We start from the raw sequence: 27,100 nt of genomic DNA, 5'->3' as shown, positions 1-27,100 counted from the left end.
GGATGGGTATGTCTGCCTAGAAAAGGTCTGGATGGTAATAGGAAATAAATATTTGAATTAATTAAGTGGTTATATGTATTGCATGTACATCTGTTGAGGTCTCCTGAGACTCTTGAGCTGGGCAGTGGGGAAACAATAATATACTAGACAGACAGACTCCTGTTCTCATGGAACTTACACTCTAGTGGAGAAGACAAACAAACAAACATGCAATTGATGGTTGGGTGTTTGGGTAACTGGGTGAAAGGATTATGTGTAGAGATGGGTGGATGCTTGCTTGGTTGTTTGGATAAGTAGGTATTTATTAGGGTAGTGGATGGATGAGTAGGTAGATGGGAGGTCAATGGTTGGTTTGAGTGGGTATTTGGATGGAGGGATGGATGGATTGACAGGTGGTTGGAGGAGTGGATGGATAGGTGGTTGGTTAGTTGACTGGATGGGTAGATGAGTGGTTGATCCACTGAATGTGTGGATAAATGGGTGGGGAGATGGATGGGTGGTTGGACATGTGGATGGGTGGTGAGTGGGCGAAGCAGCAGTCCTATTATGTGTGCATTATGGGGTAGTCCTAGTGACTGTGAACCTGGGGGTTGGGTGGAGAAGGGGGTCTTACACTGGGGACCTAGGGCAGCTCTAGGGGCATGGAGGTACTGAAGTTCAGTGCGCATAATGGGGAAGGAGGGAATGAGCTTGTGGTAGGAACATAGCTGATTGGGAGCAGGGGACAGAAGGCTAAGGATTCGCCATGTGGAGTCCTCAATGACCTATGAATGACCCACGGGGGAACTTCCCTGCCCCCTCCCCGCTCTTCTGGTGCTATTAGCGGTCCTAGCATTGGAAGAAGCAGTGGGGTGATGAAGAGCCATTGAGGGCAGGAGGACAAGAGTGTTGTCATGGTAACAGAGCCTCTCCCTGGACTCTCAGGCCGCGCGGGCCCTTTAAGGGTCACCCGCCTGGCCACTCCCAACATGGCGGCGCGGCTGCTAGCTGCCCCCCCACCGAGGTGGAGCAGGAGGGGGTGGGGGGGAAGGGGTGCCCCGGACCTCCCCATCATGGCGGCGCGGCGGGGCTGTCGCGCTGAGGTCACGGCGGCGCGCCGGGGGGGCGGGGCGGCGGGGGAGCGATTTAAAGGGACAATGTCCCCCGAGCGGTGGAGGCGGCGGCGGCTGCGGAGGCCGCGGCACCGGCACCGGGAGCGGCGAGGACGGTAGCGGCAGCGACGGCCGCACCAAAGAAGGGAGCTCCGAGCCCCGGCGCCCAGCCGGCGGCACCGCCTCCCCGGTGAGGCCCGGCCCGGCCTGGGGAGCCCGCGGGCGGGGCGGAGCCGGCACGGGGAGGGGGAGGCCCGGGCCGGGCAGGGCCAGGCGGGACCCCCCGGGGCGGGGGGCGGGGCGGGGCCTGCAGGGGCGGGGCCTGGTCGGGGGCGGGGCCGCACAGGTTGGGGGGAGGAGCGGGGGTCTTGGGGCAGGTGTCCCCCCTACCTTGGCGCGTCCCGCGGGGTCTCCCGCCCCGAGGTGCACGGGCGGAGGGCGCATCTCCCGGACCCTGGCGCCCCGAGGGGTGCGCTGGCGCGGCGCCGCCACCACCCCTGCGACCCCCGGGGGTGTCCAGGAGGGAGCCCTCCTCCCCACGCTGCCAAAGTGCTCCGAAGTTGCGGTCCCGCCCGTTCCCCGCGGGCAGTGCCCACCCGGTGGGCACCCGCAAGTGCTTCCTTGGGGCCTGGGCAGGGACCCCCCCCACCACAACGGCCAGTCCACTGACGGGCCCCCTGGGAGCCCCCAGGCCCCCGAGGGCAGCGCCTGCAGCCAGGCCTGGAGCCCCGGCCCCGCCCCGGTTGCCTGGGCTCGGCCTCCCACCATCTCCCTGGGGAGGGCGCCTCATTCCTGCCCTTCACTTTCCTCCGTTACCTTGAAGGTATTTATAGGTGGAGAAGACAGCCCCCACCCCCACAGCCTCCCCAGGGTCCTCATTTCTGGACCAGGAGCCCCATCCTTCCCTTTTGCCCTCAGACTAAAGAGATCTTGGGAGGGTGGGATGAAGGAACCCAGGCTGGGTATGCATGAGGGGTAATGTTGGGGTGAAGCGAGGGGGTTAATGCTGGGGTCACTTGAGACTGAGTGTGAGGGTGAAGGGGTTAATGCTGGAGAATCCTAAGGTTGTGTATAGAAGGAGGGTTGGAGTGTGGGAAAAGTGCAGGGGTAACTGATACGGGCAACAGAAGCAAGAAAAGTGCAGGGGTAATGATGGGGGGGGAATTGAGACAGTGTATAGGATCAGAGTGTAGAAGTGGCCAGGATTGGAGCTGAGGCATGCGCACAGGATATGCACGTGCATGGAAGTGAGGGCACAATTGGGGAAAGTGCAGCAGTGTATGAATGAAGGGAGCCATCTAGAAGTGATAGGATTAATGCTGCAAGAAAACAAGGTGGCTGAGTGTGCATGTTGTAAAATGGGGTAAACTGAGGCAGTGCAGGATGCTGAGGTTAGGGACCTTTGGGATACAATGTGTGAGGATAGGGCTTCAGTACCATGTACTTGCTCACCTGTGCTGGGAGGTAAACTGAGGCACTGAGCTGCAAGGGTGAGGACTGGGGCTTCAAGGAAGGAGAAACTGAGGCAAACTGCGTGCCTTTCCTACCTCCCCTAAGCACCTGTCTCTCTGCCCCCAGACCTACAATGCCTCACTGAGCCAGGCGGGCAGCTGAGTGGAGACAAGCAGAGAGCATCTATGGATGGGCCCCTGGCAGGCGGCCTGGCCGCCCCGGATCGTCCTCGAGGCCCCGAGAGACTGCCTGGCCCAGCGCCGAGGGAGGACATCGAAGGTGGGGCTGAGGTTGCTGAGGGGGAAGGTTGCATCTTCCGGTCCACCCATTACCTGCCTGTCACCAAGGAAGGCCCTCGAGACATTCTGGATGGCAGAGGTGGCATTTCTGGTAAGAGGGTGGGCCCTGTGGCCCTGGGGGAGCATCCAGCCAGGTCCCCGAGGCTCAGGGAGGGCCAAGTCACCCAGCCCAGCAGGGGCTGAGTTGGAATTCTGATTCTGCCTGGGTTCAGAGCCTCTGCATTCTGCTTAGTTTCCCATTTTACAGTTGTGAAAACAGAGGTCCTGGGAGCTAATGACCTGACCAAGGCCCCCAGTGGGTGACAAGGAGCTGGGACTTGACTCAGGTCTGCCTGGCTTCCTTCTCTGAGCATACTAATTGGGTCCAGGTGCCCAGCTTAGCACCCCTAGCTCCCCTCCCTGAGCCCACTTGTTCCCCAGGCATACCCCATTCCCATCAGCCTATCCCAGTTCCCTCTTGCTGCACTGTCTTGGTGAGTCCTGCTCCGGAGCCATTGGTCCCAAACAGCTTATGCCCTCTAGTGGTTAGGGAGAAACTGGGTAGTCAGGGATGACAGCCACCCCTTTATGCCTCGGTTTCCCAGCAAAAGGGGATCTCACACTGTCCCCACCTCAAGATTTGTTATTCCTTCATTGAATACTCAGCAACTACTATGTGCCAGGCTCTGTTCTAGGTGCTGGAGATACAGCTGTAAACAAAAGTGGCAAAAGTTTCTGCCCTCAGGGACCTGACATTCTGGTAGGGGAGACAGACAACAAGCAACTACATAAATAACATACGGGCAGGTAGTGACAGGTGCTGTGAAGGTATTAAACAGAGTGCCAAGATCATGCCTGGGAAATCTGGGAAAGCCTCCCTGAGGGGGTAGAATTTGAGTGGAGCATGGAATGAATGGTGGGAAAGGCAAGCCAGGGAGAGGGAACAGCAGGTGCAAAGGCCCTGTGGTGAGGAGGAGCCTGGCATGTTCAAGGGCCATGCAGGAGCCTGGTGTAGCTGAAGAGTGGTGAGTGCGGTACAGGCTGATGTACTATATGTCTCCCTTCATCTCCTTGGCCTGCTGTAAAGGCCTTGGTTTCCAGGAATCTCCAAGCACTCTGTCAGGGGTTTCCTACACACCAAGCCCTTTATGTGATCATCTCATGTCATTCTCAAAAAAACCCTGTGGGGTAGCCTCGGTTATTATTATCCCATGTTAGAGATGGGGAAACTCAGACCCCGTCTGAGGTGTCAAGTAAGTTGCCCAAGGGCCCACAGCTAGGCAGTAACCTGGCTTGACAGCCCTCATCCTTAACCACTACCCTGTGTCAGGGCATCCTTGACCTGCCCCAGTTCACCTTAGCAATGCTCATGACACTCAGATATTTACAGAGCACCTCCTAAAGGTCACTGGTGCACAGCGACCAAGCATACACACCATCCCTGCCCACACTGGACCCTGCCATCTGGGGTCAGACAGACAGAGCAGCCACCAGGTACTAGGACACAGTCACTGAGGTTGCAATGGGGGAAGCCCAGGCTGGGGGACACCCAGGAGTCCTGGATGAGGAACACTGTAGTCAGACAAAGTGGGCAGGGGACATCTAGGCAGGGGGCTCCACACATGCAATGGCGTGGAGGTGACTGGTGGCACCTGAAGGGAATGAGGGGGTGAGACGCCTGCTCAGAGAACCTTAGCAATCCCCTCCTCCAAACCATTAGTAACTCAGGCCCAAAGAGAGGCAGGACCGTGTCCCAGGTCATGCGGCTGGCCAGGACAGGCCCAGGACTTTGTGGGAGCCCTGCGGAACAGGCTCTGGGTCCTGGGGCCCTCTCTGAGTCTGGTTCTGAGGAACTGGGCGCTCTGCTGTACCTGGCAGAAGTCCCAGGTCTGGAGAGAAGAAGGTAGGTAGGTGGGTAGGTATGTCCTCACTCCCCCTGGGGAATCAGCCAGGGTCCAGTGCATGTGCCTGGGGAGGAGGGGAATGTGGCTGCTGAGGGGGGCGAGGTCCACCCTTACTGGTGTCCCTGAGCATATGGGGCATGGGGCGAGGGTGGCTTGACTTGGAGTAGGGTCGCGGCCTGGAAGCTGGAGGAGGGCCTGGGCGTCGGACACAGTGTCTCCCCCCCGCGCCCCCCCCCCCCCCCGCTGCCCTCTCAGCCCATTCCACCCCGCCTTCCCTGAAGCAGGCACCTGCCCTAGGAGTCTTGTGATGCCTATAAATAGGAACAGCCTCTGGGGCTGCTGTTCCATGCAGAAGCCTGGGCCCTCGCTCATGCCCACCTAGTCCTTGGAGCCCCTCAAGAGCACCCCTGGAGTGGCTACCTTCAAACTCCACCTAGACACGGATGAATCCCCTGCCTTCTCTGTCCTCCGTTATGGCTGTTGGCCTGGAGCCCCTACAGCCTCCCTGCAGCCCCTCACCCACAGTTCGGCCTCTCTGGTTGGCCTCCTGGGTGCACCCAAAGCTTGTGCGGCTGAGATGGTCCGCGTGGATTGCTGAAGAGTCTGGTGCATGCCTGGCACTGGAACCAGGGGGCTAGGGGATGAACAACACGTCATTTCTGCCCTCGTGGGGCCCCAGGCTGAGGAGGAAATCAGAGCATGGAGCGAGTGGGCCTGAGGCTCCCGGTCAAGCCTCCAGCTTCCAACCTGGGACATGTCTCAGCCAGCCCTGAACCCCGCCCCGGGCACACCCATCTCCCTTCCTTCCCCCCACCGCCGACTCTCTGGATCGAGCATTTACTCTGTGATCTTCCTTGGCATCTGTCGCTGGCCCTTCGAGACTGGGGCCGTAGCTGTTCCCATTATATTGAGGAGGAAACAGGCTTGGAGCGGGAAAGGCATGCCCTTCAGGTTCCCGCTTGGGCTGGAACTGGATCTGTCTGACTCCAATGTCTAGATTGTTGGCCACTCTGCCAAGCTGCCTGGCTTGGGGTTCCAGCTGCTCATGGACACGCTCCTCATTTTCAGTCTCTCGTTTTCAAACCCCCTCGGGGACCCCAAACGGCAGGAGCCAATGAGGGCCCCTTGGCATGGCCACTGTCAGGGGCTGCATCCAAGGTGCCTTGTCTGACCCATGGGGACTTCTGGACCCCCGCCGGCTGTGGAGGCCTCTGGATGAGCCCCCAGCCCCCAAGTGTCTCGGACACAGGGCCCTGCTTGGTCTGCTTCCTCCAAAGTTGCTGCCACTAAAAATAGGAGCTTCACTGGAGCCGCTCAAACAAAGAGGCCAATACGGCCCCCTGGCTCGTGGAATTCTTAGACAACGGCAATCGCAGAATCATCGAATCTGGGACACTCGGAATCTCAGGAGCTTGGGGTCCCAGAATCTCAGAATCAGGACACCCGGACCCTCAGACTTGCACCTCTAGCCTGTGCTGGGGCTTGTTGCCTGTGAAATGGTTGCCCTCTCCTGAGAACTCATGTCTGTGATTCTTGTGTTCTCAAGAGACCCATTTCTTGGGGTCTCACTCCCTTAGCTGGTCCAGGCCTTGATTTCCCAATCCTCCCACCCTCTGCAACACTCCACCCACTCCATCCTCCCACCCCGACACCAGCCCTTTCATCCGAGCACACCCCGACCTGGCCCTGCTCCCCATCAGTCTACCCCAGAGCTTCTCAAATGGAGGCGATTCTGCCCCAAGGGACACTTTGGCAATGTCTGAGGACATTTTTGGTTGTCATGACTGCAGGGCCAAGGGTCAGGGCGGGGGGTGGCTACTGGCATCTGGGGGTGAGGCCAGGGATGCTACTGAACATCCTACAATACACAGGATGCCCCCCACCACAGAGAATGAGTTGGCCCCAAATGTGAGTAGCACCAAGGTTGAGAAACTGTTCTAGATGATGCAGGTTTCTGAATCCCCATCACCACCCTCACCTTCCAGAGGCCACGTGACAGTCACAACCCTTCTATCAGACTCAGCAGAAAGACCCCTGGCAGTATCACAACTTGCTGACCCCTACCCTCTACCCTCAACAGCTCTTAATTTTTTGGCCTCTGACAGTCAGCTCTCAATTTCCCGGGCAAATTGGACAGTAGGGGATTTGAAAAAGTACTAACCCCGGCACTAGCCCTCTTTCTGGACCATCCTCAAATTGAAGCTAATCCAGCAATTGCATCTGTTGGGCTCTGGATGGGGCACAAGTTCCCCCAGTGTGTTAACCTTGGCCCACGCAATTGGCCTGTGCCCCAATTGGCATGCTCGCCTGCGGCAGGCGGGTGCAGCAGGCAGAGGAGGCACAGGCCAGGATTCCTGTGGTCGCTCCAGGCATTGGCTCCACAGGCGGATAATGGAGAGTTGGCTCTATCTGTGTGAGGGTTCCTAGGAGGGCATGTGATTCTACAATGTAGGCCTGGAAGGGGTTCTGGGAGGCAGGAGGCAGGGACGGGCCCTCTGCAGCTCAGACTAGAGGGCTCCTCACTCTTCATCTGGCAAGTATTGGTTGAGCACCTGCCGTGTGCCGGGCACTGAGGTGCTGCAGTGAATGAGGCCCTGGGGTGGGGGGTGGGGCAGCTTATGTGCTAGCAGGGGACATAGGCAATTTCAGAGAATGCTAAGAAAAAAAAAAAACACAAAAAACGGTAATGAGAGAAAAAATCGTAGGGGCTCAGTTTAGCAGGTGGCCAGGGAAGTGTTCTCCAGGCAGAGGGAATAGCTGGTGCAAAGGCCCTGAGGTCAGAAAGAGTTAGGTGGGTTTGAGGCTTCACGAGGAGTCTGGGCAGAGTGAGTGAGGGGTAAGGAGGAGAGGGAGGTGAGGCTGGAAAGACCTGCAGAGGTCCGACCTCATGGGGCCTTGTAGGTGGTGGTTGGGAATCTGGCTTTTATTGTAGGTATGATGAGAAGCCAGGTGAGATTTTACCAGGGTGTGACTTAAAAAAAAATCACCCTGGCTGCCAGATGGGGGCAAAGAGAGAAGGGTTGAAGGCAGCAAGCCCTGGTGGTCCCCTAGGAAAGTGAAGGGGACTCCTCCAAAGAAACCCCTTTCAAGGCTCAGGAGTGCAGAGGCCAAAGGCCTCTCAGGGGAGAGGAGTAGGGAGCCGGTCGGGCCCTTCCGAGGTGCCCGGCAGGGCTCCCAGAGCTGGGGTGCTGTGAAGGGCCCCAGCCAGGGGGACCCCAGCCCCTCAGGGTCTCCCCTCTCTGTTGCAGACGGGCAGCCCCATCCTGGCCTCAGCGAAGCCCTCCCCCGTGCCACCTCCGCCACCCATCGGATCAGCAGCTGGTGAGTGCCACGCTGGCCCTGACCTCAGGGAGGGCAGGGGGGCAAGCAGGACATGCCTAGGCCTGAGAGAAGCCCCCAGGAGTGAGAAGGGGATAGGAGGGAATCTGGAGGCCAGGCAGGAGGAGGTGGCTCCCTGCAGGCAAGCCCCTGGGCATTTGTAGGGGGTGGAGGGAGGATTGGGATTAACACAGACAGTCAACTCTCATTATCCCTGCCAAGAGCAGGGCCAGTGGGCCAGGAGCCTGGAGGTTGGACCCTTGGAGTCCTATCTCTGCCAGGTGATCCTTAGAATAATGTTTGGCCTCTCTGAGTCTCAGTTTCCTCATCGGTAAATGGTGTCCCTAAGATACATCTCACAACCTCGCCTCGAGGACCCAAGGGACGTTGGGTAGGAGCAGGAATTGACAGCAATGCTGATGGCAGCAGCCTTTTATTAAATGGCTTGGTGGGTGCTAATATGTAATAACATCCATATTGGGATTAATAATAGCTCTCAGTTATTTAGCGCTTGCTGTGTACTAGGCTCTCAGCGCAGGTTTACCCCACTTAGTCTTTGCCATAACCCTGGGGGTAATGGTCCCATTAACATTGCATGTCACTGATGGGGCTTAGAGAGGTAACCCTGTGATTTCCGCTCAGCCTCTCAGTGGAACCCATTTCCGCATCTGTTCCGTGGGTGTGATCCATAGCCCCTCGTGGAGGCAAGATCTTGAAAATGAGGGGGATTGATCAGGAACAGTCATAATAAGAACCCACAGTGGTCATAGGCTTACTGGGAATCAGGCAGCAGGCCAAGTGAAGCGTTTCCCAGCTTTGGGTTGTGTCATCCTCACCCTCCACTTCATGGGGTCAAGGTCCCCATTTGAATAAGCACCTGCAGTGTGTTAAGTTTTCTTTGATTACGGGTATGAGAAAGCTCCCTTAGTCATTGCATAAGGGCACAGAAGCTCCTGGTTCTTGGGACTCGTCCCCATTTTTAGGATTGAAAAACTGAGGCTCAGTGAGGTTGCCTTGCCTCCCCTCTCCTCCAAAGGAGGTCAGGGTCACTGGGGCCACAGGCTGAGCAAGGACTTTGCACCTCTCCTGACTCTGCCCTTCTAGGAGGGGAGATGCAGGGAGGAAGGTAAATTTGCTTGAGTTGTTTATACTGCAGAGTTTCACCAAATTTGCTGGAAAGATGAGGCTAAACAAACTAGATCACCCCAACTTGGGGAGGACCAAGACAAAAAAGCAGCCTGAAGCATAGGTCGGAGCCTTGGACCCTCCCAGGGGACGGATGAGAGTTGACTGTGCCACCAGACTTGGGGACACTACTTGTGATCCCCGCTGTGGTCTCTGCACACTCCCCCCCCTACCCCATGCAGCGGGGCTGGGCTACATACACAGGTGTTCCCTGGGAGCTAAATCTAGTGTTTGACCCAACGGCTCTGGAAGGGTCCACATGTACTCCCTCTACCTCCCGACCCACACCCCAACACTCCCAAGCCCCTCTGAGGCAGCCCTCAGGCTGGGTCTCTGGAGCCTGTCTCAGACTGCCTGGGACCCCCTCCCCTGCCCAAGGAAGGGAAACTGAGGCCCACAGCTAACCTGTCCCCATTGGCACTTCCTTGCAGCTGCTGGGATGGAGGCAGCCTGGACTTCCAGCCGGGCTCCCCAGCACCCCATCCCCTGGGCCACTTCCCTGGCCCCCCCGATGGCCGGGGGCCCTGGGAGCACCCCATGGTTCAGGAGGCCGGGGAGGGCATCCCATCTGAGCGGAGGTTCGAGGACTCGGTCATTATAAGAACCGTGAAGCCCCACACTGAGCTCGAGGGCTCTAGAAGGTTCTTGTACCATCAGGGTGAATCGAAGCTCTTGGAGAAGGTCCCCCGGGGCCGCCCCAGGTTCGACTGGCTCCAAGACCCAGAAGAGCAGGCCCCACTCCAGGATGCAGCGCTGCACCTGGACCTGCCGCCCCAGCTGCCACCCCTCACCTCCTTCCGGACAGTGCTCGTGCCAGTAGAAGATACCACTAAGACGCTGGATGTGCCAGTGGTGGGCACCGGAGAACACCTGGCAGACCTGGAGGGCCTGGCCCAGCCGTCCGAGTGGAGCCTGCCCAGGTCGGCCTCAGAGGTGGCCACACAGACCTGGACGGTGAACTCAGAGGCATCTGTGGAGCGGCTGCAGCCACTGCTACCCCCCATCCGGACAAGGCCCTATCTGTGTGAACTGCTGGAGGAAGTGGCCGAGGGGGTGGCCAGCCCAGACGAGGATGAGGACGAGGAGCCAGCTGTGTTCCCGTGCATCGAGTGCAGCATCTACTTCAAGCAGAAGGAGCACCTCCTGGAGCATATGAGCCAGCACCGCCGAGCCCCGGGCCAAGAGCCCCCGGCCGAGTTGGCCCCCCTGGCCTGTGGCGAGTGTGGCTGGGCCTTCGCTGACCCTGGCGCCCTTGAGCAGCACCGGCAGCTGCACCAGGCCTCCCGGGAGAAGATTATCGAGGAGATCCAGAAGCTGAAGCAGGTCCCAGGCGACGAGGGCCGGGAGGCACGGCTGCAGTGCCCCAAGTGTGTCTTTGGCACCAATTCCTCCAAGGCCTTTGTGCAGCATGCCAAGCTGCACATGCGTGAGCCACAAGGCCAGGCTGCAAAGGAGCCCTTCGGGGGCGGCAGCAGGGCTGGCAGCCCAAGCCCCGATGCCGCCTCCCTCACCTATCAACCCTACGGAGATTCCTTGGGCCTCAGTGCCTGTGTTTTCTGTGGCTTCCCCGCGCCCAGCGAGAGCCTGCTCAGGGAGCACGTGAGGCTTGTGCATGCGCACTGGGAGGAGGATGGTGAGGCTTCTGAGGAGGACCCTGCCAGCCGGCCCGGCACCAGCCAGGATGCTTATGCCCGATTCTCTGATGCCGCTGACTACTTTGGCAAAGCTGAGCCGCTCTTGGCCCCCATGTGGCAGGGGAACCCTGCTGGATACGACCCCAGCCTGTCCTTTGGCCCTGGCTGCCAGCAGCTGGGCATGAGGGATTTCCCACTGTTAAAGCCACTCCCACATGGCTCAAGCCAGAGGCCCCAGGGAAGGCCAGCCTTTCCCTCGTCACTAGCATCTGCCCCCTACTCCTTACAGGCCAGTAGAAGCAAGAGTGCTGTCCACCCACAGGGGCTCTCAGCCCAACTGGGGGACCAGAGGCACCCTTGGAGCGAAGAGGAGGAGGAGGAGGACATACTGCTGGCCTCGGAAATGGACTTTTCCCCCGAAAATGGAGTCTTTGCACCATCAGCCACCCCCGGCCTCATCCCACAGTCAGCCCTGGAGCTCAAGCAGACATTCCGAGAAGCCCTGCAGACAGCTGAAGCCTCACGGGCACAGCAGCAGCAACTCTGTGGGATGGTGCCGGTTGTTCTGGTGGCGAAGCTCGGGCCGCAAGTCATGGCTGCGGCAGCCAGGGCCCCCCCGAGGCTGCAGCCTGAGGAGCTGGGGCTGGGGGGTGGCCACCCCCTGGACTTCCTGCTCCTGGACACACCGCTGGGTGGCCCTCTGGGGTTGGACACGCTCCTGGATGGGGACCCAGCAGAGGCACTGAAGCATGAGGAGCGGAAATGCCCCTACTGCCCAGATCGCTTCCACAATGGCATCGGCTTGGCCAACCACGTTCGGGGCCACCTGAACCGCGTGGGTGTCAGCTACAACGTGCGGCATTTCATCTCCGCCGAGGAGGTGAAGGCCATCGAGCGCAGGTTCTCCTTCCAGAAGAAGAAGAAAAAAGGTAGGGCGGCTTCACTCCGGCACCCACCTCCCTCCAACACCTGGGAGATGCACAGCTGGGCAGCTGAGTTCTGAACCAACCAACCCTCACTCTAAATCCTCCCGTAGTGCCAAGCAGGGTGAAGTCAGGGCCTCCCCTCTCAGAAGACCTGGGAGCTGAGGCAAAGGTCACCACATTGGAGGAGGTGCGGGGACACCCCAATGCCCTGGCCCTTCCAACAGCTGGAAGAAGTAGTATGAGCAGGGAAGTCAGCCTCAGGCATGGAATTTCATTGATTCCTTCATTCAGCAAATATCTATTGAGTTAGGTCCCCTCTGTTCTGGGCACTTGGGAACACAACAGTGAGCGGAACAGCAGTCCCTGCCCTCCTGGAGTGCACAGCCCAGTAACAGGAGTGGTGGGACCCTGGCTGACTTCAGAACCCCTTGGGCTGCCTGTGAGGTATGCAGATTCCCAGGCACCAAGGTTCTGATTCCGGGGGTCTGTCTCCAACACCAGTGCCCTGGGTGGTTCTGATGCTGGCAGACATGGAGCCTACATGGGGAGGTGCTGGTATGGTGTTTGAGAGTGTGTGTGTACGGGCACTGGAGGGAAGGGGCAGGGGACAGACAGCCACAAAACCAGGCAGTTACAATGTTAAGTGACCAGGGCTGTGATGGGGGAGGCTCGGGGAACCAGGAGTCTGGGGAAGCCAAGAGAAGCTCCCGGACTCTGCCTGGGGGATCCAAGCAGACTCCCAGAGGAAGGTGTCCCATCCATTTATCCATCTCTTCATTCAGCAAAGATTTAATTTATAACACTGGGGTGTATAGATATGAGCTCTAGACGAAAGAGGGTATTAATCAAATACCCAAACTCACCCAAATGATTGCAAATCCACCCTGGAGAAGTATTTCTGAAGGTGGGGTCCCTGATGCTTTGAGCTATATGTAAGGGGAGAAAATGGAAGGTCAAGAAGAGAAGACTTCTTGGAGTGAGCTATACAGGCAGGAGCATGAACAGCAAAGGACAAGGGAGGCATCCAGGGTGAGGAACAGCACTAAATGTGTGATCCGCTGAAGATGAGCAGCCCCGGGAACGGGGAAAGCTGGGGCTGTCCCCCCCGCTCCCCCAGCCAGGCAGTCCATGTCCTCTCTCTCTCTGCAGTGGCTAACTTCGACCCGGGCACCTTCAGCCTGATGCGCTGTGACTTCTGCGGGGCCGGCTTTGACACTCGTGCTGGCCTCTCCAGCCACGCCCGGGCCCACCTGCGTGACTTTGGTATCACCAACTGGGAGCTCACTGTCTCACCCATCAACATCCTGCAAGAGCTGCTGGCCACCTCAGCTGCTGAGCGGCCCCCCAGCCCCCTGTGTCGTGAACCTGGGGTACCGCCTAGTGGCTTCCTGACCTCCCGCCGGCCCCGCTTACCTCTTACAGTGCCCTTCCCACCCACCTGGGCTGAGGACCCTGGGCCAGCCTACGGAGATGGTAAGGGGAGAAGGGGCAGGCAGGGCCGGAGCCCTGACCCTTCCCAGGGGCCCGGAGGGATGGAGGAGTGGAAGGGGGCAGCCACTCTACTTTCCTGGAAGTGTTTCAAATCACTTTACAAAGTAGGTCGACAACTGTCCTGCCACTTAGGGGTCATTGCTGTTTTACTCAGGGGCTGGGCCAGGGCTCCTTCTAGATCCGGTTCCTGCCTGCCCTGCCTGACAGTGATTTTAACATAGGCTTATTGAGCTCTTTACTAGGAGCCAGATACTGTCCTAAGCACTTTACAAATATGGACTCATTTACATCCTCACAACAATCCTTTAAAGGCAGGTGTTATTATCCCCATTTTACAGATTCGGAAACTGAGGCACAGAGAGTTTAATTAACATGCCTGAGGTCATACAGCTGAAAGCATGTGGAGCTGGGATTTGAAAGCCCAGGAAGCGTAGGCTCCAGAATCCTTGCTGTTAATGATATCTTTTATCTAGCGCGGCACTGTCTGGTGGAACTTTCTGAGATGATGGAAATGTTCTCTACACAATGGTACTGTCCTACAGGGTCACCAGTGGCCACATATGGCTGTTGAGCACTTGAAATGCAGCTAGTACAAGGTTAGTGGTGATCCAATTGGACGGTGCGGATCAGGAGTCTACATTCTAGATTTTCAGTGGTGCCTACTGTGTCCAGCAGCATTGATAACCTCTCCCGTAAATGAGTGCTTGCTATGTATCAGGGTTTCATCTCACACCTGAAAACAATTCCGTGGAGCTGAGGTTGTTGTGTTCCTGTTTTATGGATGAGGAAACTGTGGGTCCTCTGCTTTGCCACAGCCACAAAGCAGCAGAGCTAGACTTCTGCACACCATGTTCGGTGGTCTCTCCAGTGTAGGATGGCTTGGGAAATCCAGAAGTAATATTTTGGTGAAGGAGCCTGGGGCTGGACACCGTAGAGGCAGTGGAAAGGTGAAGGACCCAGCCTTACAAAGCCTGACTTTGTGGGAGACTTTACTGAACCTCAAAGCAGAAAACTCAGCAGTGAAGAGACGGTGGGCTCTGAGGAATGGAGAAGGTGCCTGAACAGGGGAATTGTCCAGGGGCTGCCTGGGGCTGAGGTTTTCTTCTCTGTTTCTCCTACCTGGAGTTTCCAGGGTCCTACCTAGTTCTGTACTCTGGGCTTTGCTGGACCCATCCACAAGCCTCCTTACCAGTGAAGGGCACTTGAGGGTCTGCAAAGAGAAGAGGGGGGCTATCAAAGCCCCCTCTCCTCCTTGGAGAAGGAGATTTGATAGTGTATAGTGGACAGAGAGAGGATAGTTGTTGGTTGAGGTCACACTTCGGGGAGAGGCAGAGTGGGGATGTGACCTCAGGCTTCTTGCCTTTGTGAAGGCTATCCCCTAGGCATTCAGCTCACATACCTGGCTAGGTTTGTGGTGTTTCAGTGGTGGCTAGGAGGTGCAGCTTGCTCTGAAGATGGCTGGGGAGCACAGGAAGCAGTTTGTAGTCTCCAGCACTGCCCCCTTCTTTCTCTGTCACTCCAGCAGAGGCCTGAATGTCAAGCTTATGCCCTTTACCCGGCACCTGGGCCAGGCACCCCGAGAATGGCAGCCTGCATCCAGCAGCCAGGTTCAGCTCTGGCTAAGCTGTTTCCACCAGAAGACCAATGTACCAGCTCCCAGTTAGTGCTGAGGGAACTGGCCAAGTCATTGGGACATAGGAGTCAGCCTGGTACTGCACTGGCCCTGTACGTGGGGGGAAGCTATGATCAGTCTTTCAGTGAACACGTTGGGGGTGAGGGCGTTAAGGAGTCGTTGAGAAGATCCCGGAAACCTTGCCTGAGGAAAGATGTCTAGGATTAGGGCTCGGTCTGGGCACCGACCTTGCAAAGTGGCTATCCTTAGAAGCCTCTCCCACGCCTCCCTAAGCTAGCGGTAGGGAGCCGTTGCCAGGTTGGGGGCGGGGCAACGGTCAGATGCTGGCTCCACCCAGCTGTCAAATAACAGCTGGGGGCAATCCGTTTAGTTTTGGGGAGGGAGAAGCGGGTTGTGCTTGAAATGTGGTGCCGTTCTTGTGGGGAGTTCCGCAGGATTGCCGGACAGCGCCGTCGGGGGACAGTTGGATACCAGGATGGTGTTGGGGGATCCTCCTAGTTGGGGATCAGGTGTCTTCCAGGATTCCCGACCCGGAGGGGAGACTTCCAAGGAAGGGAATGGAACAGGGTCCCGGGGCAGGTCCTAGCTCCGCCCGTCGGGCTCTAGGAGCCTGGATGCTGTTAAGGTGGATGCGTGTGGCCGGAGGATTCCTATAGTAGTCTTAGGGATGTCCGGGGTGGGGAAAGAGTGTCCAGGTCCGCCGAGACCTGGGCTGGGGCAGCAGTTGGCAGCCGCTCGTAGCACTGCATGCGTGTGTCCGCAAGCTCCCCACCAGCCTGGCGGGGACAAGGGTTTCGTTCGCTGTGCTCGGCGCTCGGCCGGCCGCCCTGGGCGCGCCCCTAGGGACGGGGCGGAGCGCAGCCGACTCCGCGGCGGCGGCGCTCGGCGCTCGGCTGCTCCCGCCTGGGGCGGCCGCTCCGCGTGCGCCGGAGCCAAGATGGCCGCCTCCACCGCCCAGTGCCGAGTGACAAAAGCGGAGAGCAAGGCGGCGGCGGGGCCGCGCGCGGGGGGCGCCCGGGAGCGCGCGCCCGCGGGGGCGCCCCCGCTGGGCCCCCAGAGCCCGGGCCCCGCGGCTCTCCCCGCGCCGCCGCCGCCGCCGCCCCCACCCCTGCCGCCGCCGCTGCCGCCGCGGGACGGGCCCAAGGCCGAGCCGGAGCCGGGGCCCGGGCCCGCGCCCGCGCCCGCGCCGGGTAAGAGCCCGCGCCGGGGAGGGTGCGGGGAGGGCAGAGTTGGCGCCCCGCTCGCCCCCTGCCGCCGCCGCCGTCGCCGCCGCCCCGACGCCCGCCATCCAGTCTCCGGGACTTCCCCTCCCCCCAGGCCCTCCAGTCGCGGGGACCCTGGGCCTCCCGTCGCGGCTCGCAGGGTCCCGGGCTTCAGAAACACTCTCTGCCGCCACTTCGCGGAAACCTCACCCCATCTGACAGATGCCCCCTGAACCCCTTGGAGCCTCTGGATCGTCTCTTACCACAGTCCCTGTTCCTCCCGCGCGGAAACCCACTCCAAGTCACTTCAGCCTTGACAAGGTTCCTGCCCCATCTGACAGACGCGCCCACTCCACCCGGAGGCTTTGACAAAGTCCTCGGCGTCCCGGGCCCCGGTGCATCCCCCGACCCCCTACGTCTCCTTGCTTCTGTAGGAGTCAAACTGAGTCAGGGACCTGCTTGCCCTCCTATTAATAACACTGAGCATCTCCAGGGTTCCATCTGACACACAGTTCCTTCATTCTCAGAGCTCTCTCCATGCTCTGAATGCTAAACCCGGGGCTCAACAGGCTTCTCAAGCCCCTTTTTCTGAAAAATTAGACCATGAAAACTCACCTTTGACTGTCTGTCCTCTTATACGCCTCACCCGGAGAAGCTTCCTGGCCTGATGGATGCCTCAGAGACTTCCTATAAAGTTCTGTAATTCCTATTCTCTCTGTCCCCAGTAAGGTTCCCTGCTGGTCCAGGCTCCTAGTTCTTACCTTACCCCACCTAGGGCTTAGCTTGTGATAAGACCACCCCAGGATCCCCAGTTGTCTCTGCAACCCCAGCCCCAGCTGTCTTGTCTGGTGGAGATTCCCCACAAGTTCCATGGAGCTTCCTTCCTGTCCTGAGCTCCCTGCCTCTGCATTGCCTCTCTGGCCTCTGACCCTGGCCTTGTCTTAACTGAATTCTCCTTCTGACTGCCACCTACCCGCCCCCAAGACTGATAGATGCTTCCCTCCACAGAGAGGAGCCCAGAGAGATCTCTCTGCCCAGAGAGATATTTTCTCTGAGATCTGCTAAGGTGGGAGTCTTGGCTCAGACTAGCACTGCGTCCCCTGACCTGTCCGTGTTCTGGTAGGTGGAAGCCGTTCCTAGTCTCTGCTGTCGGTTGGCAGCCTCGACATCCCTGCGTCATATTGGTGCTCGGGGTTATGGACGGAGCCTCAGCTTTCATGGGGTGAGCTGCATTCCAAAGTGAGAGCAGGCACCAAAGATGAGGAAGAAGGCTCCCACCACCACCTCCAGTGTACCCCTGGCCCTCAGTCCTTACAGGGGTAGACAGCCCACACCTTGCCTGGGCTGAGCCTGTCTTCCCAACCTCACAGGCCTGGGTTCTGAGGAAAACGCAATGGTGGCCATGGACTTGGGCTCCCCCCTGCTCCCCAAGAAGAGCCTGCCTGTCCCTGGGCCCCTGGAGCAGGTGGCCAATCGGCTGAGCAGCAAAGTGGCTGCAGAGGTTCCTCATGGCAGTAAGCAGGAGCTGCCGGACCTCAAGGGTGAGTGGCGCAGGTGGCAAGGGTACCGGCCAGGCTGGTCACACTCACAGGGAGCTCTTGGGCCTGGGAGTTAATGTGGGGCCCCAGGTTGGCCACAGCTTTCTCTCTGGCATCTCATGGCACCAAGGAGACACCCAGCTATCTTCTCTCTTGAGCTTTTGCTGTCACAGGCATGCATGGCCTTGAGCCCTGGTCAAGGGAGGGGCGTCCAGAGAAGCAGTGGGCATGTTCATCAAGAGCTCACACCCAGACCCAGTTCATTTGCAGACTTTGATTGCTGATAGCTATGTGATCTTCTGCATGAAACTGCCTTGTTTGTCCATTGATTCTCAGGTCATTATTGAGTAACGACAGGCACTGTGCTGGACCCTAGGGATGTGAGAGATGCAAAACAGACCTGGCCCTTGTCCTTGGGAGTCACTGAAGTTGGGGGGCAGGGAGGCAGAGAAGCAGATAGGCAGGGATAAGGGCTCTGCAGAAGAGGGTACAGGCAGGGCACCACAGAGACCATGGCTGAGGCCTCCAACCTAGCATTTGGGGCATGAATTAAGCTGCAGATGGTGGCTAGGCCTTAGCTTTTGTCTGGCAGGTCAGCATCTGTGTGAAAACCTGCTGCCAGGACACTCTGGTACGTTAGAGATCCGAAAGGCATTCCACTGGCTGGACCACAGAAGCGCTCTGCTCCTGCTGTGTGCCTTTGGGCACAACTCTTCCCCTCTCTGAGACTCAGTTTCCTTATTTGCAAACTGAACAGGCTAATTCCTGCCTCATTAGGGTCATTTTAAGGGTGGGAGGTGTTGACAGAAGCAAAACACTTGCAAGAGCCTGGGTGAGTGGGGCCCCAGGGGAGGAGAAGTGGGAGAACAGAGACTGTGCAGCCTCACAGCTAGCTCTCCTGGCCTCCGTCTCACCTTCCAGCCCAGAGCCTGACCACCTGCGAGGTCTGTGGTGCCTGCTTTGAGACACGCAAGGGCCTGTCCAGCCACGCGCGCTCCCACCTGCGGCAGCTTGGGGTGGCTGAGTCGGAGAGCAGCGGTGCCCCCATCGACCTCCTCTACGAGCTCGTGAAGCAGAAGGGCCTGCCCGACACACCCCTTGGGCTGCCCCCGGGCCTGACTAAGAAGTCCAGCTCGCCGAAGGAAATGGTTGCTGGAGCCCCACGACCCGGCCTGCTCGCCCTGGCCAAGCCCCTCGATGCCCCTGCTGTCAACAAGGCCATCAAGTCACCTCCTGGCTTCTCGGCCAAGGGCCTGGCCCACCCGCCCAGCTCCCCACTCCTCAAGAAGGCATCACTGGCCCTGGCGGGCTCCCCTACCCCCAAGAATCCTGAGGACAAGAGCCCCCAGCTGTCCCTGAGCCCCCGGCCGGCCTCCCCAAAGGCACAGTGGCCCCAGTCTGAGGACGAGGGGCCCCTGAACCTCAGTGAGTGCGGGTCCTGGGAGCCGAGGGAGGTCCTGGCGCTGGGAGGGGCAGGGCCTCAGGTTGGGCTGCAGGGCTCAGGGTGGGGGCAATGGGGACTGCAGCGCCTGTGTCCTGAGTCGACTGGGCCAGAGTGTGTTAATCAAGGTGCTGCGTCTCCTGTTGGGCCAGCCACGCTGCATATTATCTGTCTCCATTTCACTTCGATTTTCTAACCCCTGGAAGCCTGGCTGTGGCTACTGAGCCTGCCAGGGTCATCCTCACCACGTAGGGGCAGCTTTTGGCTTTCTCTGGGCCTGAGGGTTGGGGCAGTGAAGGTAACCAGGGCTCCCGTGGGGCACCTTGGGTCCTGCAGGTAGACAAGTGGTCCACCTGACAGGAGGTCCCATGGTTGGCCCTGTCTTCACATCCTCCTGCTCCTGGTGTCCTTTGCAGAGGTACCTCTGTGCCCAGGGATGGAGCTGTACCTCCTGGGCTGCCTGTGGGCATGGCAAAGAAACTCCCAGGCGTGGTGAGCAGATTTAACAAGGGCATCCCTTAGGAAGTTAGGCCTTTCCACACACTTGTGGTCATTAGAGTCGGGGTGAGCCTATGGTCTGGCACCCTGCCCAGAAGGGCATCCCAGTTGCACCTCACATTCCAATGAAGCTGTTTCCACTGTCTGCTGTGCTTCCAGGAGCAGCGTTCTGAGCAGGTGTGCCCTTGGCTGTATGATGCTCGGCAGCTGGTGGGCCCCTGCTTTGCACCCCCCCCCCACCCTGCACAGCTTCATAGCTGAGGTCCCTGGGAAGAAGGCCTGGAAGCATCAGATTGTGCCATTGGAATTTGGCCACTGCCTCTGTACTCCGCATCCTTATGCTCTCTACACTCACCTTGATGCCAAAGGGCTAGGCAGAGAACAGGACTTTCTGCTTCCCAAAACCTCTTAAATCTGTGGCACAAGTCTTGGACCTCCAGCAGCCTGGGCAGCCGAGAATCACACCAGGCCCTCCCGCCTCAGTCCCCCAGGGCCGGCCAAGGTGGCGGCCGTGAACCCCCCTGTGTTTTGTCTCCGCAGCTTTAGATAGTGACGGGGGCAGAGAGCTGGACTGCCAGCTGTGCGGTGCCTGGTTTGAGACCCGCAAGGGCCTGTCCAGCCACGCCCGCGCCCACCTGCGCCACCTGGGCGTCAGCGACCCGGACGCCAAGGGATCCCCCATAGACGTGCTCCACGGGCTCATCAGGAGGGACGGCGTCCAGATCCGCCTCCCACCCGGGCGTGGCACCCTGGCCCTGCTGGGGCGGCCTCCTCCCGCCTCTGCGGCCCTCTCCTTGCTCCCCCCCCCACCGCCGGCCACGAAGGCCAAGCTGAAGGCCGAGGGTATGGCCAGCCCCTGGGGGAAGCAGGACCTCTCAGCCGCCGCAGCCGCTGGCATTTTCTGGGCCTCTGATGTGGAGCCGTCTCCTCTCAACCTCTGTAGGTTCTCGCTTCAGCCGCCCCCTCCTCCCTGCGGGCCCTGGAGCCCCTCCCAGGGTGGGGGTCACAGCCCCATCCCTACTCCCTCCCTGCTGGGGCAGGGAGTGGACAGGGGCCCTTAGCAGTGGACCGGTTCTGCCCAGAGATCTTGTCGGCAGTCAGCTGCTAGGCCTTCTCTCTTGGCCTTTGACCTCCATGACTGAGACTTTCCCTGAGAATGAAAGCCAAGGGTGGGGTGCTGCCTTTTGGTGTAGAAGGTGCCCATGGTTGCCCCTGGTCTGGATGGCAGGGCTACCACTTCCTGCCCCCATCCTCGTTAGGACCCGCAGAGCCGTCGAGTCTTGGTTCTGTCCTTTTCCGCCAGGACCAAGGGCCCATGCGCTCTCTAGAGCCTCCCTGTGCTCCTGCCGGGTGTCTGGCACCCCCCCCCCCCTTCTCCTCAGTTCCCTCAGTTGCACTTGCCCTCCACCACCACCCCAGCCCCTGGACGTGCTGCTGTCCACGCCCAGCCGATCAGGAGACCCACAGGTGACAGTGCTAACAGTGCCCACGGTGCTAACTGCCCCTTTCTCCTGCTGCAGCTTCAGGCCCAGAGCCGGCACGTGACATCCGCTGCGAGTTCTGTGGCGAGTTCTTCGAGAACCGAAAGGGCCTGTCGAGCCATGCACGCTCACACCTGCGGCAGATGGGCGTGACCGAGTGGTACGTCAACGGCTCACCCATCGACACGCTGCGGGAGATCCTCAAGAGACGGACCCAGTCCCGGCCTGGCGGACACCCCAACCCGTCAGGGCCTAGCCCAAAAGCCCTGGCCAAGGTGGTGGGCAGCGGAGGTCCTGGCAGCTCACTGGAAGCCCGCAGCCCCGCGGACCTTCATCTCTCACCCCTGGCCAAGAAGTTGCCGCCGCCACCAGGCAGCCCCCTGGGCCACTCACCGACTGCCTCTCCTCCTCCCACGGCCCGGAAGATGTTCCCAGGCCTCTCCTCACCCTCCCTGCCCAAGAAGCTGAAGCCTGAACAAATGCGGGTGGAGATCAAGCGGGAGATGCTGCCGGGGGCCCTTCATGGGGAGCCGCACCCATCCGAGGGTCCCTGGGTGGCACCTCGGGAAGACATGACCCCCTTGAACCTGTGTAAGTGTGACCCTGGGGCAGGACAGGGAGAAGAGGTAGAGGGGTCTTCCCCCACACTTCCCTTGGGGATACCCAGAACACCCAGGGTTGCAATGGAAGGGAAGTACACAGGTCCAAAGGACAAGGGGCTAGCTGTGTGTTCCTGCTACGCAGACCCCCAACTGAGCTGCTTCTTGATTATTCTTCATTCCTATGAGGGCGGCAGAATTGTGTCATTAGGCAATGGCAAAAAGATTTTATATCTGTACCATCTTTAATTGATTGGTAGTGGCTACCATCCAGATTCCTAGGGAGAAAGACTGCAGGGATCAATTGGTGATGTCTCATGGGCAAGAGTATGAGTATTGGAAATGGATGTCTTTCTGATATTCCTGGTCACTAAGTACTTGACATTTGGAGTTCAAGTTAAGGTCTCAGCTGCTCCAGAGTCTAGCAGTACATGACCTTGGGCAGTTGCCTCTTTTGGAAGATGGAGATCAGCATGGTCCCAACTCTGTAACACGGTTTTCTGAAGTGGTGTAAAGCACTTAGCTTTAATGCTTAAAGCTCTGTGTATGCAGTAGCTGTAACATCCCTATTACAACAAGCAAGTGCACTTCCCTCTCGAACTGTCACTTAGCTGCTGTGTGCCGAGCAGGTGAGGATGGCCCAGGCCTCTGCCTTAGTGCTCACATGCATTTCATGTCTGCTTTATACCACATGCTTTGAATTGCTCCTGCTTTAGGGTCCCCCCACCCCAGTAACACAGGGAGGTGGTTTCCATCTCCATTTTGCAGAGGAGGAAACAGACTCAGGGGAAGTGGCTTGTCCAGCATCACACAGGGGGTCAACAGCCAAGCTTGCCTCTGAGCCCAGGATCCAGGGAGTGCTTGTTCCTCGATACTTCACAATGTCATAGGGAGTCATCATGAAGCCAGCTAGAATTTGAGGTTACAGAACAAGCAGACGGGCTGGATGATGTACACAAGGGCCTCTGGAGGCAGATGAAGGAGCGGGTCATTCAGGTCTGGGGCTGCATGGATGGGACAGCAGGGCACTTAACACTGACCTTGAGCTTGGAGGCTTCCTGCCAACAGCCACCGCCTCCTTCTCCTCCCCCTGCCCCGACCCCCTGCAGCGTCCCGGGCAGAGCCAGTACGTGACATCCGCTGTGAGTTCTGTGGCGAGTTCTTCGAGAACCGAAAGGGCCTGTCGAGCCATGCACGCTCGCACCTGCGGCAGATGGGTGTGACCGAGTGGTCTGTCAACGGCTCACCCATCGACACGCTGCGGGAGATCCTCAAGAAGAAATCTAAACCATGCCTCATCAAGAAGGAGCCGCCGGCCGGAGACCTGGCCCCTGCCTTGGCTGAGGATGGGCCCCTCACAGTGGCCCCTGGGCCCATGCAAGCCCCTTTGCCGCTGGCGCCAATGGCTGGCCGGCCAGGCAAACCAGGAGCTGGGCCAACCCAGGTTCCCCGCGAGCTCAGCCTGGCACCCATCACTGGTGCCAAGCCTTCAGCCACCAGCTACCTGGGCTCAGTGGCAGCCAAGCGGCCCCTGCAGGAGGACCGCCTCCTCCCAGCAGAGGTCAAGGCCAAGACCTACATCCAGACTGAACTGCCCTTCAAGGCAAAGACCCTCCATGAGAAGACCTCCCACTCCTGTAAGCAGTGGGTGGCAGGGTCCTGGGAGGGCATCTGCCAGGACCTGTAGGGCTGGGCAATGCCGTGCACACACTTATCCCCAGTGGGGGTCAAGGCCCCAGTGGGAGGCGGGACTGGCTCCTGACCTGGGCAGCGCCTTCTGGGTACCCTTGCTCCCTTCGGGCTGGGGCTCAGCAGCACCCCCTCTGCCTGCAGCCACTGAGGCCTGCTGCGAGCTGTGTGGCCTTTACTTCGAAAACCGCAAGGCCCTGGCCAGTCATGCACGGGCGCACCTGCGGCAGTTCGGCGTGACCGAGTGGTGTGTGAACGGCTCACCCATCGAGACACTGAGTGAGTGGATCAAGCACCGGCCCCAGAAGGTGGGCGCCTACCGCAGCTACATCCAGGGTGGCCGTCCCTTCACCAAGAAGTTTCGCAGTGCCGGCCATGGCCGCGATGGCGACAAGCGGCCGCCCCTGGGGCTGGCACCCGGGGGCCTGGCCGTGGTGGGCCGCAGTGCCGGGTGTGAGCCAGGGCTCGAGGCTGGCCGGGCAGCTGACAGTGGTGAGCGGCCTCTGGCAGCCAGCCCGCCAGGCACTATGAAGGCTGAGGAGCACCAGCGGCAGAACATCAACAGTGAGTGCTGGTGGAGGAGGGTCATGTGCTGCCACCTACTGGGATTCCCCTGGCTGCCCCCTGGGTTCTCTGCTGTGCATCTGCCCTTAAGTCAGTTTCCCAGTTTGCCCTCCCGTTCAGTCATCCATCCTTCATCCCACCTGTCCCGAGGTCCAGGAGGTGTCCAGTCATCAGTTGTCCTGACTTAAAATTCCCCACAGCATTTGCCCCTTGCTCGCTGAAGGCAGGAACTTCCTCAGGGGACTTGCCCTCTGGCTCATCTCCCGTCCCTCTCCCCACCTTTCCCCACCTCAGAATTTGAGCGCCGACAGGCCCGCCCTCCAGATTCCTCTGCGGCCCGGGGTGGTGAGGAGGCCAATGACCTGCACCAGAAGCTGGAGGAGGTGCGGCAGCCTCCACCCCGGGTCCGGCCAGTCCCCTCCCTGGTGCCCCGGCCCCCTCAGACATCACTCGTCAAGTTCGTTGGCAACATCTACACCCTCAAGTGCAGGTATGCAGCCCGCGGGGGAGGGAGGGAGACTACCCGCCCGGGGCTTGGCCGTCCAGAGCCTTTGAACAGGACTTGGGCTGGTGGAGGCAGGAGATGTAGCCTCAAGGACTGCCCTGGAGTGTGGCTGGACCCAGGTTAAGGGCTTCTCACAGACAGCAGCACCACAGAGCATCAGGCTGAGACCTTGAGCTTTATAGCCAACAAGACCTGAGTTCAGTTGCCAGCTCTGACCCCAGCTTAGTGACCGTGAGCAAGGATTTCCTGCTCCATGCCTCAATATTCCCACCTATAAAACGGGGTTGATAACAGACCTACCTGATAGATTTGTTATGAGGATTAAAAGAGTTGAGTATTTATAAAGCACTCCAACTGTGCCTGGCGCATGGTGAGCACTTGGCAAGTATTTTCCGGATTAAGAAAAAAATAGGTCTTAGTTCATTCTTACCAAAGTCCATGTGTACATCAGAGGCCAGGAAACTGAGAGTCTGAGATGTGATGTGCCTGCCTCAGGCCACACAGGCCAAGTCAGAAGTAGGATTGGAACCTAAGTCTCGGAGCCATGAGCTTGGGTCCTGGGCCCCTATGCGGTGAGGCCTCCCTTGGGGCCGAGAGGATGAGGAGCCGGTGAGTTGGGTGGGTAGGAGTTAGTGCCCAACCCCCTTTCCCTGGCTCCCATCCTTCTCTCCTGGGGCCTGGTGGGGTAGGATCTGCTTCTCTGTGTCCTCTCCCATCTCAGAGCACATGCTTCAGTCAGCTGGCAGAGGTGCTTGGGAAGCTGGATAGCCCATACCCAGTCCCTGAGCCAGCAGGCTGCCCTGAGCATAGAGATGGGAATCTCCAGGGGACCCTACCATGACTCCATGATGGGTAGAGGTAGCCGTACATGGGAGAACATCTAGCTTCTGGGTCCCCCTTCCCTCAAATCCTGGGCTTACTTTGTTCACTCTGAGTAGCAGTAGGTGTGCCTGATGCTCAGGGTGTGGCCAGGGCTATGCTTCCACCTCTCCTCACTGCAGTGGCCACTTCTCCCTCTCTCTGTTCCCCCTCTACAGGTTCTGTGAGGTGGAATTCCAGGGGCCCCTCTCCATCCAGGAGGAGTGGGTGCGGCACTTACAGCGGCACATCCTGGAGATGAATTTCTCCAAAGCGGACCCTCCGCCCGAGGAGCCCCAGGCCCCACAGGCACAGACAGCGGCAGCAGAGGCGCCCTAACACAAAAGCATTCCAGATCCCCTCTCGTGCCACCTCTATCTCCTCTTCCTCCTCAGTCTCCTCCTCCCTCTCCTCCCTCTTTCTTTGCCGTTTCCAAAGGAGCAAGCCAAAACCTCAAACCGGCACCTTTCAGGAGCCGGGCACACTACATCCGGGGCACTGGAAGCCAGCTAGCCACGCTTCCCCCAGCCTGAGGACTCTGGGGCCACACACAGGGCATCTTCCTTCAGCCCACACCCACCTGCCCACCCAGTTCAGCAGGGGCAGCGGCCAGGTCTCTGGTGGCAGCCAATCTGTTCACAAGGGAGGAAGGCCAGCATTCTCCCACATCTAACAGCCAGGCGGGCTATGTTTGCCATCCGTGGCCACTTGCAAAGACCCCAAGGACCCCTGTCCTGGTTCCCTCTTGCCCCTATGAATATCCTCTCACACGCACGCACGCACGCACGCACTCAACGTACTTCGTGAGACCCGGGAATCTGCCCCAGCCCTCCAGTTCCCGAGTCGAACGACGACCACATCATGCCACGGTGCTTGCTCAGGGGAAGCCACACTCCGTCTGTGGCCCGCTGCTGGGGCCTGGGAGCCCCCCCACTGAGCCCACAATGCCACGGAAATCCTTGTTGGCCACCCCCCCCAAGAGGGGCCTTCCCAGCTGGGAAGAGCTCAGAGCTGACAGCTGCCTCCTGCCATGCCAAGGCCCCCCAGAGCCTTGGGGGCTCCAGGGCCTGGGAGGGGGTGGGGGTGGGACTCTCCTTCCCCACCCTCACTCCCCTCCCTCTTTTCACTGTTGCTTTCTATGTATAGCTCCCTAGACCTTTCCACTTTTTTAAAACCGCATTTTGTGTAGAGAATAAGGAACGTGGATCTTTTTATTTTGCAATCCTGGGCCAGCTAGAAACCGGGAGCTGATTGACCTTTTAACTTTTTTCAGTGGCCACATTTTGGTTATCGATGTACCTAGAAGTATGTAAATTAGATTAAATTTCTCTTCTGGAAACACCCCAGGGCAGGCAGCCAGCGTGTGTTTTTCTGTCGAGTGGACAGGCTGGCATTGTCTGTCTGGCAGCCAGGGCTGGGATCGAGCCACCTCCGCCAAAAGCCCCTGGAAGCCCTGAGTTTTCCTGTTGGCCGCCAAGCCCACCAGACCTCTCTGGGGATGAGCCCAAGTTCCCAGCTGTTGGCCCTCGATGGCATGGCTGGTGGGGGTGCTCTGGCCAGCTGGTGAAGCGGCTCCTGTGAGCTGAGGAGAGGAACCAGGACTCTGGGCAGCTGGTCTGGGAAGGGAGCCAGGATTGAGAAGTGATTGAGGCCTGAAGGGCTCTCCGAGGGCAGGAGCTGTCCAGTGAGGGTGTGGGGGACTCACTGGGGGAGGGTGAAGTGCACAGCTGCTGAGACTGGCCTGCCTTCAAGACATGTGACTTGTTTGGAGACACACGCACCCTGAACCTGACTAACATGAGGGGAAAAAGAG

The 27,100-nt window shown here is 59.1% G+C and overlaps 1 protein-coding gene across 6 annotated transcripts; it reads left to right on the top strand.

Moving 5' to 3' along the window:
* The first annotated feature begins 1,143 nt into the window (after positions 1–1,143).
* On the top strand, positions 1,144–26,633 carry WIZ (WIZ zinc finger). Of its 6 annotated transcripts, XM_057541034.1 has the most exons (13): positions 1,144–1,281; positions 2,670–2,933; positions 7,974–8,046; positions 9,660–11,791; positions 12,938–13,261; positions 17,485–17,655; positions 18,574–19,077; positions 20,132–20,530; positions 21,112–21,663; positions 22,781–23,308; positions 23,505–23,924; positions 24,219–24,414; positions 25,467–26,633. In XM_057541034.1, exons 2-13 carry the CDS (start codon positions 2,729–2,731, stop codon positions 25,624–25,626), a joined length of 5,664 nt encoding a protein of 1,887 aa, XP_057397017.1. In that variant the 5' UTR covers positions 1,144–1,281; positions 2,670–2,728; the 3' UTR covers positions 25,627–26,633. The 6 variants fall into 6 exon arrangements, with proteins under 6 accessions (XP_057397017.1, XP_057397012.1, XP_057397013.1 ...); XM_057541029.1 differs by lacking the exon at positions 17,485–17,655; XM_057541030.1 differs by lacking the exons at positions 17,485–17,655; positions 20,132–20,530.
* Positions 26,634–27,100: the final 467 nt, after the last annotated feature.

The sequence above is a fragment of the Balaenoptera acutorostrata genome, chromosome 2 (assembly GCF_949987535.1).
Source record: "Balaenoptera acutorostrata chromosome 2, mBalAcu1.1, whole genome shotgun sequence".
Classification (NCBI taxonomy): Eukaryota; Metazoa; Chordata; class Mammalia; order Artiodactyla; family Balaenopteridae; genus Balaenoptera; species Balaenoptera acutorostrata.
The sequence above is the reverse complement of the archived record's forward strand: the minus strand, read 5'-3'. Positions and strand labels throughout refer to the sequence as shown.

Coding starts and splice junctions, on each gene's coding strand:
- WIZ (XM_057541034.1), top strand. CDS start 2,729: ATGGATGGGCCCCTGGCAGGCGGCCTGGCCGCCCCGGATCGTCCTCGA. Junction 2,934..7,973: donor TGGCAGAGGTGGCATTTCTG/GTAAGAGGGTGG, acceptor TCTCTGTTGCAG/ACGGGCAGCCCCATCCTGGC. Junction 23,309..23,504: donor TGAGAAGACCTCCCACTCCT/GTAAGCAGTGGG, acceptor CTCTGCCTGCAG/CCACTGAGGCCTGCTGCGAG.